Source organism: Montipora capricornis, chromosome 4, assembly GCF_036669925.1.
Source record: "Montipora capricornis isolate CH-2021 chromosome 4, ASM3666992v2, whole genome shotgun sequence".
In the NCBI taxonomy this organism is placed as follows: Eukaryota; Metazoa; Cnidaria; class Anthozoa; order Scleractinia; family Acroporidae; genus Montipora; species Montipora capricornis.
In genome coordinates this window covers 1,750,710-1,761,720 of record NC_090886.1, presented here as the reverse complement: position 1 = coordinate 1,761,720, position 11,011 = coordinate 1,750,710, and the positions used below count along the sequence as shown (strand labels likewise).

The 11,011-nt window shown below is 36.6% G+C and overlaps 1 protein-coding gene across 1 annotated transcript; it reads right to left on the bottom strand.

Moving 5' to 3' along the window:
• Positions 1-47: 47 nt before the first annotated feature.
• Positions 48-9,213, bottom strand: LOC138045119 (zinc finger protein OZF-like). Its single transcript, XM_068891515.1, has 7 exons — positions 8,961-9,213; positions 7,241-7,319; positions 6,657-6,703; positions 5,498-6,012; positions 4,996-5,058; positions 4,021-4,202; positions 48-3,414 (listed from the first exon to the last, which is right to left on the bottom strand). The coding sequence occupies exons 1-7, from the start codon at positions 9,002-9,004 to the stop codon at positions 3,100-3,102; spliced, it is 1,245 nt and encodes a 414-aa protein (XP_068747616.1). The 5' UTR covers positions 9,005-9,213; the 3' UTR covers positions 48-3,099.
• Positions 9,214-11,011: the final 1,798 nt, after the last annotated feature.

Here is an 11,011-nt window from a genome sequence, read left to right as displayed (position 1 = left end):
GAATAGCGCTATGCATCGTTTGAACAACTGGGGCCTGGTGCTACCCCAGGAAATTTGCTACGTCCTGGCTCGTTCCAGATTCCTCGCGTTTGAAGATTTGAACAAAATGGCGGATGCCGTGGTTGATTTTGATGCTTATGACGTTCGTTTTCACTAGCATAAGGTACTTATTTTTGTGCTTGTGCTTGTGCTTGCGTCGCTAGTGAAAACCTGGCTTAATTAATCACATAATTTTTCTCGTACAATTTGAAATAAATAAGCAATTGTAAACTTTTTAAAAGACTACAAATAAAATGCACTTGAGCTACGGGCTCGAGCGAGCAATTTCGGTCGTCTTTGAGGAAATTTACTCGTTCTTATTTATTTCAAATTGCACTCGAAATCATGTGATTACCTATACTAATGAATTAAGATGTAAACAATGACGTCAACACAACCTCACATCTTCATACAAAAAATACTGTTTACACATATCAGCAAAAATAAACAACTCACAGGTTAAATCAAAGGTATCCTGTGGTAAGCTCGTGGAGTAAGATACTGCGTCAGGGAGGTGATATAGCGAATTAGCATCACCCAACTAGTGGACTAATGCAAATGCTGCATTTTGATTGGCTACACTACCAGATGACTATTATTAATAGTGCTCGAGTAGCGAAAAGCGTGACGCTTTCTTTCGTTTTATTCCCAATATATTTTAAACTTGGATTTGCTAACTTTATTGTTGTCTTTTCTGTCCGACTAGTTGGGTGATACTAAAACAATTAGCCCATTCGGCTTCGCCTCATGGGCTATTGACCCGTAGCCCACAAGGGCTACGGGTCTAATTGTTAATTATCAAGCCTATAGAGTGGTTACAAATGCAGTGTAATACATTATATTGGACGTCTTTCATTGGTAGCCAAATAAGAGCATTCTTAACGGCTATTTAACTAATGCATGAATGCGCCTGCCGAACTTGAGACGATCAGAAATCGATTACAAATTTTCCATTGTTTATGCCTGACAGCCTGATTCCCCAACCATCCCGATAGCTCTCCACAAGCTAAAAAGGAGGATTGATTTATTTGTTTATATCGCTTTCATTACTTTAATAAGGAGAGCAAAAAGATGCTCCTCGGGTAATTTTATCCAAAGACACTTTTTGTATTTTGAATCAAACTTAAATTGATGTGTGATGGATCACAAACTATATACTGATTATGGAACACAAGCAATATATGCATTAGTCAAAATCATAAGTACATTAAAAACGCCTGGTATGAATGAATGTTTTTTTGTAAACGTTAAATACGAAAAATAATACACAACTGGCGAATGTATGTCAAGTTGGCCAATTCAAATTATGCTGTGAAATAAACTTGTTTAGCTTCTTTCAATTCTTTGCCTATCTTAATCACAAACCCTCTCATAAAAAAAAATTGAATCTCCCTAATTATTCTTATTACTATAAAGCAAACATCATTACTATTTTGTTGTCTTTTAAGAGGAAAACTTCTCACAATAACATCCATGTCTTGGGAAATTACAAGCAAATTAAAAATAAACTGAATTATGCAGCTGTTTTGTCCTTCCCAGTCAACAAACAACCTTCTTTTATTAACCCTTTATAAATAAGTGAGCCCTGAAAATTTTATTGAAACTACAACTGAGTTAGTAAAAACATGTAAATTCAGCAAAGGTAAGCAAAGTCATGGGAAATTTCAAATACATGAAATGCTTCATCATGCATCTAATGTCACCGATTGAATAGTTATTACAGCTACGATTTCCTCCCTTGATAAGCTCAAATTTGTTTAGTAATTTTATGATCACTCAGCATTCTATTCTCCACATAATGAAGTTATGCACACCCACACACACCGCCCTCCCGTTGAAGCAGAAGCAGAAAATTATTCTTTTGCCTTTAAACCTACGACTGAGGGTCATAATACATGCAATGCTGTTGGAAAGAACCAACATCCCTCTAGACTGAAGACAATCGGACACCCCGGCTTGAAAAATCTCAAAAATTGGACTTTGGAATTTGAATTCCCACTCCAGATACCAGGAATCACACTAACGATTGGAATGCCAAAAACCAGGGTCCCATTTCTTAAAATCCCCAAAAAAGTCATTTGTGAAACTACCTAAGATCTACCTATTCTGAAAATTGACCTTTTAACATCTTTTCAAGACAAAAGAAAACAAAACAACTGCAAAGTACAATGTACCATGTCTTGAAATGTTTTCCTTTTGAAGATACATAGTGTTTTATGTCACCTGAACTACACCCAAACTTTGGGAAATTTTAAGGAACACCCTACAGGATCCATTATTGTAACTGAATCCTAGTCTGATAGATGTTAAAATGTTTTTAATGATTATTTGCTATTCTCCAAACAAAAGAATCATTATTGTGTGTATAATTTAGGTAGAGTCCTTTTTACGTAGCTTAAAACATTTTGAACTTCTTTAACCATCAACCGCTTGTTCATACACACATATATATATAGAGTAGCACAAAGTCTTACTTTATGTTCAAGTTAATATGTCAAATATAGATCACTTGTAAGTTCGTGCATGTGATCACAACACTTGATGCAATAATGAATACTATACAAAATTATAATTTTCAGTCCCTTTGGTTTCATACCAATTTAGAGAAAAACATGTCTGAAAACAATTTATGTTGAGATCAAGAGGATTTTAAAATGGTTTTAGAGGATCGCTGCAAAAATTAGCCACAGTTAAATGGGAGTACAAGAAAGTCAAACTCTAAGGACTATTACTCAGCAAATTTTACTATGTGCACTGTAGCTTTGTGTTTTACTCATTCGTGGACTTTGCTTCAACATGGCACATCAAGAGAGCTTTTCCACATGCACAATGATTTTTGCACATGTTTCTTTGTCTTCTACTAGTGACTTCCCCACAGAATCACCAGGTTATAGTGTAGCCACCATGCAGACAGTGTGCCTGGCTGCATGCTGCAGGCTTACATGAATCTTTCACATCAGCAGTTTTCCAGTGGATAGGAGGGAGTGGACCTCTGAACAATTCCTGTCATTGTATCCATTCCCATTGATTTGACTTTTGTCTCTATGTGAAGTTAAGTACTCAGGATGCAAGTTTCCACTGGACAGGTGATTCTTCACCCTTTTGCTCAACAGCCAATGCTTTAACATCAACAATCTTATATTTCTCTTTATTCCAATGCTCTGATGCTTGAGTGTCAGTTGCTGTTACAGTAGCAGTTGTGTTTGGTCTCCGTTTTCGTCGTTCGTGCTCGGCTCTGCAGGGAAGATGCTTAGTGAGGCATATTCTTTGGTTGAACGTTTTACTGCAAGCATCACACTTGAATGGTTTGTCCACAGAGTGAATGTAGCTGTGTTCTTGCAAATGGTGCTTCCGTTTAAAAGCTTTACCGCAAATCTGCAAGAAACATATTCAAGTTATAGGCAATGTTATTTTACAGCTCAGTGAAATGACTCACACAAGCTGTGACCATGGATTACTTATGATCTGACACTTTTTTTCACACAAAATGCTAACTGGTCTGTATTTAAATTAATTAATTAAAGAACAAAAAAAATCTTACAATCCCAGATTTCCTGAGATCAACTATTACCCAACCACCTGCTTGTAGATGGCCAACTTGTGTTCTACCCACCAATAAAGATGTTTAACTTGGTACAAAGCATGCACAGTGTATAGCGAAATCTACGGTTACCAATAATATTATGTTACCAACAAGATATGTTACCCCTGTTAAATATACTCGTATTATTATTATTATTATTATTATTATTATTATTATTATTATTATTATTATTATTATTATTATTATTATTATTATTATTATTATCATTTTCATTGACATCGCTGTCGCATGGCATGGAGTCAGCTCCTTCACTCAAAGAATAATTTCACTGATATTCCACTACACAAGCATGCCATGGTCAATATTATTCTGACATTGACAAATAATGCAATGGATTTCCAGTGGAATCATACCACAGAGTTTTACTCTAATATGACCTGGCATAAGTAAGGTCTGTCACTTGACTCGGATCCAGTACTTTTGCTTGAAACTTGGTCAGATTTACATGGGTTGGAATTTTGTGCCGCATTTTGGGTATGCTGTCTTGTTACATGCTGTTTAAGGCCGCTATTTTTTCTGAACGAGGACTCGCACTGCAAACATTTGAAGGGCTTTTCATCTGAAATAGAAGCAAAGTGAAATGTAAGCAAACTATAGACCGAATGCATAAATGGCGGCCAAAAAAATATTCTTTTGTTTTGTGCTAATTAGACTCACTAGCCTCGCTCTCGAGCAACATTTCTTTTGTATTTTGTACATACAAACAAGGCTAGTGAGTCTAATTAGCACATAAACAAAAGAATATTTTTTTGGCTGCCATTTATGCATTCTGTCTATACCAAGATGTTTTTGAGCTGGCACTACAAATATGAAATTACCTCTTGCATGGTCAACTTTGATGAATATAGCGCAATGGAATGATGCATTTTGAATAACCAAATTGCAAATTTCAGATGCACTACTAAAGTATGGGTATAGATATAGGTATTAGTAGGCTCATCACGGGTCAATTTAGCAGCCTTGGGGACTGGATTGCTAGATGAAATTAAGCCTGAAAGCATTTATTGTTCATGGATCATCTTGAAGCTAAGTGCCAGATGTAATCTTGTGCAACTTGGAATTGATAATTTTTGATCAAGGAAACCAAAGATAACCCTCAAGTCCAGATGATATTGACTAAAATTCAGCCCACATATTAACAGAGAGGTGGGAAGCACGGTTAATGAGCACACAGCCAGCCTGAGTCCCATATTGTACTGAAAGGGTATTCCCAGATAGTCACCCAACCAGGTATTAAACTTCTCCAACAAGACTGGAACAGGTGCTTTTCTTTGGCAAAGCCATAAAATGGCAACAACATGACTTGTGTATCAGTGAGAATACCATGATTTATAGACTGACACTTAACTTACCCGTAACTTTTTCCTCATTCTGTGAATTTTTAGTTTTTTCTGTCTTGACAGTTATTTTGTCATCTAAAAATAAATTTGGGCAAATAAGAATCGTGATAACAACAACAGATAATTAAAATAGAACATTGTCCATCCAACTCCAATTTAGTTACATATTAAAAACAAACAGTAATATATTATTTATTATCACATCATCAACCATTGTGAAGTTGTAAGTGAATCAATGTCGTAAATTAATTATAATTATAATAGGCCTCTCAGAAGTAATCTGAAATGTACTGAAAACGGAGCAGGCCTGCCCCTATACAGTGGTTCATTTTTTTTCTAGTTGTAAGGAGACATTTAAAATTAATTTAAATGGGCACGATCCTTCAGACAACAAAGCACCCCTGCCCCTGGTTCCCTTCAAAACAAACGACACAAAAAAAACAATGGTCCTGTACTTTGCAAAGTCAACGTAGGAAAATGGTATTCAGTAAAAGAAGTCAGACGCTTAACTTACCTAATCCATGAACAGCTTTCATATGATTTATTAGTTCTTCCTTCTCCACAAACATAACTGCACACAAATAACATCGCCGAAGACCCACTAAATTACCGACTTGGATCACCGGTGCCTTGTTGACATATTCTTCCACACTTTGAGCTTGCTTCTTTCTTTGCTTGCCTTTTGGAGTTACAGTCTTGGTGTTCTCATCTTGTGAAGATTTCCTGTTTGATGATGTAGGGATTTTCCCCCCACATACTTTTATTTGATCTGGATTGACCCAGTCTTGATCAATGTAACTTGCCTTTCTACACTTGAAACTTTTTATCCGTTCACTAATCCTTTCACGAGGCAGTTCTGATAAAATTTCAACAGTATGACCATTTTTCTTAACAGATTCAATCCCATCACATTTCATTTTTAAGTTGATGTTTTCTTCATCTGTCCGTTTATTTGCAGTAGTGTAGTGCACCTCCTTATAAGAACCATTTAAACTACTACATCCAGGATCAATTCCATCCTGATTTTTCCTGAAAGACAGCAAAAACAACAGGACTGGTCAAACTTTCAAGACTTCTTCCATGCTCTACCCATTCTACAACATGAGGCATGAACTCCTCATACAGTATTCCTCTGCCCCATCGCTGCAATCCACCACAGAGGATTTTATATTATCAATAAATTACAACCCATGACAAAATAGGAAGGACATGGCCAGTAATTGTGTTGAATAAAGACAAAAATGAGCTTGCTTTACAATTAATGTGGTGCAATGTGAACCATAATAATAATTAGTCACCGTATAGCTGTACTTATTGTGCATGGCAAATCTGGCATTATCAGGATAAAACTGTTCTCTACTTAAATTACCGTTAAAAACATTCAAAAGAACTATCAAGACTAAAAGGTATACAAAGTGCCTGTTAGTGACAATGTTAATTAACAAACTATTATGAAATAAGCATTGCGTGTACAGTAACGATGAAAAGTGGAAAAAAGTGAACAAGGCAAGATCTACAACATGAAAATGGGCCTAGCCTATGTCGAGCAACAAGTGCATGAAGCAACGCAGTTTAAATACAACTGATATGGACACACAAATGGTTCTGAGAGAACTGAAGTTCTAGTAATTCCCAACACAAACTTATTACTTATGAGTGACACAATTTCTCACCTCTTGGTTCCAGGTACTATTTGAAAATTTGTCAATTCTTTATCACCCTAAAAAAAGATACAAAATTTAGCCAACTGAATGTTAGAATGCTCACCAAAAACAAGTTAGATACACTGTGACTACAAAGGGAGTTCAGAGCAATAATTGAAAGGCTGCACAAACAATCATAAAATTATAATACGAATTATACAATACATGCTTAATTGACCGCTCCCCATCGGCACTTTTCAGGGCCAATGAAACACAACGAAACGACGGAACAGAATAACAACGATTAAGAATCCCAACTGGCCGGAGGCAAACCAGTTGGCTATTTACAAGTGCAGCTGTGAAGTTGAACCAGGGACTACCAGGAACAAATTCAACAAGTGGTCAGAGTGAGTCTTGATCTTGGATCTCCGGATTTCAAGGCAAGTGCCCTAACCACTGAGCCACACTGCCTCCTAAATCATAAACACCTTCTACTTTTATACTATGGTGTTTTTGGCAAATCATTGCCAACTTTTGAAGTTAAATATGATGCAGCAACAAAGCAATCCAACATTAAATTTTGCCTGCATAATCACTTTGACTTAGTTACTCACAGTCACTGCTTCAAGGTTTTCCAGATAATTAATATCACATTGTTCAGAAAGCTTTTGGATGATATTCTGGAGCTTAATCCTGAAAATTGAGAAATGAATAGAAAATGTCTGACTGGGCTTTCATTGGGTCTAAAATAAATGAAAACTTGTTAAGGATGTCATAGGTTTGAATCCTGCTGAAGACCCTGATGTCTTGGTTCTCCTTTTTACCTCTTGCCAAGCAACTAGCTCAATGTTCAGTGTCAATTAATTTTGCTCAAATTGGCCTTAATTTAGGCAAACAACTGGCTGTTTAACCAAAGAACATTAGCACAATTAACCCATTGACTCCTGAACTGCTCCCCCCCCCCCCCCCCACTGACGAGTAAAATTGTCTGACGCTAGACAGAGAAAACCTATTATGTCTCACTCCCAGGGGTCAATGGGTTACGGTTTTCACTTGTTTTTTTGGCTTCTAGGAAGTAATCAACAGAAATCCAGAAGCAAAACAAAATGGACACAAATGATTTATTTCTCAAAAAAGAAAAAAAAAAAAAAGTAAAAAAACATGCCCTTTTATCACTAGATTAGAAGCCAAGAAAACAAATTCAATAAAAAGCACGCAAGCTCACTAAAAATTAAAAATATCATTTCATATACAATCTGGGCTCAATATACTAAAACATTTAATTGGAACCAAAGTATTTTGTTTCTCATCATGGTAAATACTAAAAGATTTTGCAACATCTTATCTTCGAGACATGATATTTTTTAAGCATTAAGATCATAGAAGGAGGGATATTAAAAAGAAATATATAAATATTTGCAAATGGCAGGTCGTCCCCTGTCTTACGTATTCATAGGCCACATTTATAATTTTATTATCTTCATCCTAAGCTTGCATTATGAATCCTTTGGATCCATTCAGTTCAGGAATTAAATTATTTGTTGGTGCAGGACTACCTACAGTTAACATTATTAACCTATTCACACCTGAATTGAGGATGAAAGCATCTGGTATAAGACAGAGCAAAAGAGGACCTAGATGTTGTTTAATAATACATTTAACTCTAGTCTTATTAGTTAAGTCATAAATTTCTGAGAGCCTACAGAAGACGAGCCCAAATTCGATGCTTGAGCTTCAATTTTGAGGGAAAAAGACACCCATTAAAATCACACGGACCAACATCTGATTTGACTAAACCCACTCTCTTCTAAATCCATACATGATCATTGTACTTGTAATTCAACCTTAAAAATAAAAATAAATTCCGAATAGCAATATTATTTTTGTCTACATGTTTTTGGAGTTAAATTTCTAGATCACTGAGTATATCCGTTAGTTTACAAATTACCTCGCTTGGTCAAGAAACACACATGTGGTCCTTATCAGTACGAAAAAATTCGAAGTAAACATATGCACCCAGCCCCCGTCTCAACCTACGACTCCACCCCCGAAAAAAAAAATACACAAAACCTTGTGATATAAACAGCTTTGAACGAGTCCAATGTGTGATTGAGCCTACCACAAGAAATCGCTACATTCACATCACTTTTGCAGGCAAGATGGCAATCTATTCTGGAGTACAATACACGGATGAAATGAGAAGTTTACGAAAACTGCGACGACGTGGTTCCAATCCAACCCACTGATATTTTAACCATCTTTTCGCATCTTGCTTCACCAAGCGCAAATAAAACGAATTCAATTCCTGTACTTTAATTACCGACATAAGCTTACCCTCGATGATCAACTGAGTTTTGAGCAATATCTTCCATTACCATTGGAAACGAACAATTCTAGAGCCCAGAAAAAACAGATCTTTGATGGGAAGCTTATCAGATTACGATCCCAGAGTTCGTATCGAGCAGTTTTTGGCTCAACTTTTACAGAACGCCGAACACCAAACGCTCAACGTTATAAAATCGGTATTTGCTGGTAATAACTGTACATATACGCTGCATTAAGTAAAAGCTAACCATACTAGAAAGCGGCGTAAAGACCTAATAAATGCAGAAATGGCGATAGTCTAATTGGCGCGTGTCGGGGGTAAATTGTCGCGTGTCGCGGGTCCGGCATAAGTTGTCCTGAAGATTTTGGAAAGCCAAAATCCTGAATTCAGAAATACAGAATAGAAAAAGTATCCTAAACATCCATTACAGCTAACCTTAGGCGTAATTAGGCCTAAACAAAAGTTTTTAGGTCTAAGATTAGCTTATGAATATAAGTACGTACCCGCGACAATTTTCCCACGACACGCGCCAATTAGACTCGCAGAATCGAAATGTACAACCATTCGGCGTTAGGCAAGGGTATTTTGCAAAACGACGAATGGTTTGCTTTTAATTATGCTGGTGAGTGTCTTAAGTCTTAAGTAATTAGCAGAATTAGTTCTTGGCGCCGATTTCTAAAACAATTATCTCTTAGTTAATGTTGCGTATACGTACATTAATATTCCCTTCAAATACCGATTTTAAACGTTCGGAGTTGGACGTTCAGCAAAATTCCGTGCCGTTCCAGCCAACTTCAGTAGCCCATGCCCTGTCAGGGGCACCCAACGGAGCTGTTCCTCACATTATCTGTTCCCCAGAGGAATCTTGCTGGCTGGCAAAAATACAGGTGTTTCGATGAGCTGGCTGGAAAATTTTGTTATTGATAGAGGTTTTGCCTGGGAATTACTGACTTTTTCTAGCATTTCAACCCGAGCTGGCTGTAGAAACTCTGAAGACTGAGGACGACTAAAAAAAAAAAAAAAACCCTTCCCTCTCCCAGAGAGTAGTCACAAACATACGACGGCTGGTCAGAGTGATTGCGCTTGCGGAAAAAGCCTGTTTTGTCTCGGTTTTGTCGCTTTTGTTCGGTCTTTTTGGATCGAGGGATTTGAAAGCGCGCGGAAATCCTGGCTAGGAAACCAACCAATTTTATCTAGCTGGCTGGGAAAATTCTTGTGTGTCTTGCTGGGAAAAAGGAACAGATAATGTTTTCCCAGCAACACTGAAAAACACCTGAAAATGCCGTAATAACATTTATTTTCATTAACTGGGGTATAATAATACATTTTACAACAAATTGGTCGTTGGGTGCCCCTGCCCTGTACTATTTAGCAACTTCTTTTCCCTCGTACGATCCTTGATATGAATCAGATACACCATATTAAGATGTAGTCTAGTTTATATTTGTGTATACTATAAAGATAATACTGATATATCAGATATATGAATAAACAGTCATCATATACTGACAGACCTGCCAACTCTCACGGTTTTTTGTCATTTCTCACGGTCTCACGACAAGGCTCCTCAATCTCACGGGTTTTGGGAAAGATCATTCTGAAATGATTTAAGTTGTTGAATCAGAATAAAAATGGGAAATTAACGAGGAATGCTTGTGCCATAAATTGAAATTATTAGAATCATCAAAGAAAGCTGCATCTTCTTACAACAGGGAACACAAATAAAACATTTAAATAAACTGTTAATGACTTTCCTCGATAGAAAAGGGGTTTGTTTAATCTTATCGGGAAAAAAAATAGAATCTCACCATTTTTTATAGAATCTCCGGATTTTTTTCATGGGTCTCCAGATTTTCCTTTATCAGGGGTTTGCAGGTCTGTATACATGTATGTAACATAAATTATATAGTTTTGTTTGAAAATGGTGTAAATATGTGAAATAAAAAAAAAATGAATCAGATACATTATACACTTTCCTGACAAGGCAACGAGGGAGAGACAAACTGGGTCCTACATACGCACGTACATATTTAACTGATAATCCTAGCAGCCGGAAGAC

What these genes read in the sequence shown, in the direction of transcription:
- LOC138045119 (XM_068891515.1), bottom strand. Translation starts at nt 9,004, where the DNA reads ATGGTAATGGAAGATATTGCTCAAAACTCAGTTGATCATCGAGG. An exon ending in AACTCAGTTGATCATCGAGG is followed by an intron (nt 7,320 to 8,960) that starts GTAAGCTTATGT and finishes CTCAATTTTCAG; the next exon opens with GATTAAGCTCCAGAATATCA. An exon ending in ACAGACCTTACTTATGCCAG is followed by an intron (nt 3,415 to 4,020) that starts GTCATATTAGAG and finishes TGTTTCTTGCAG; the next exon opens with ATTTGCGGTAAAGCTTTTAA.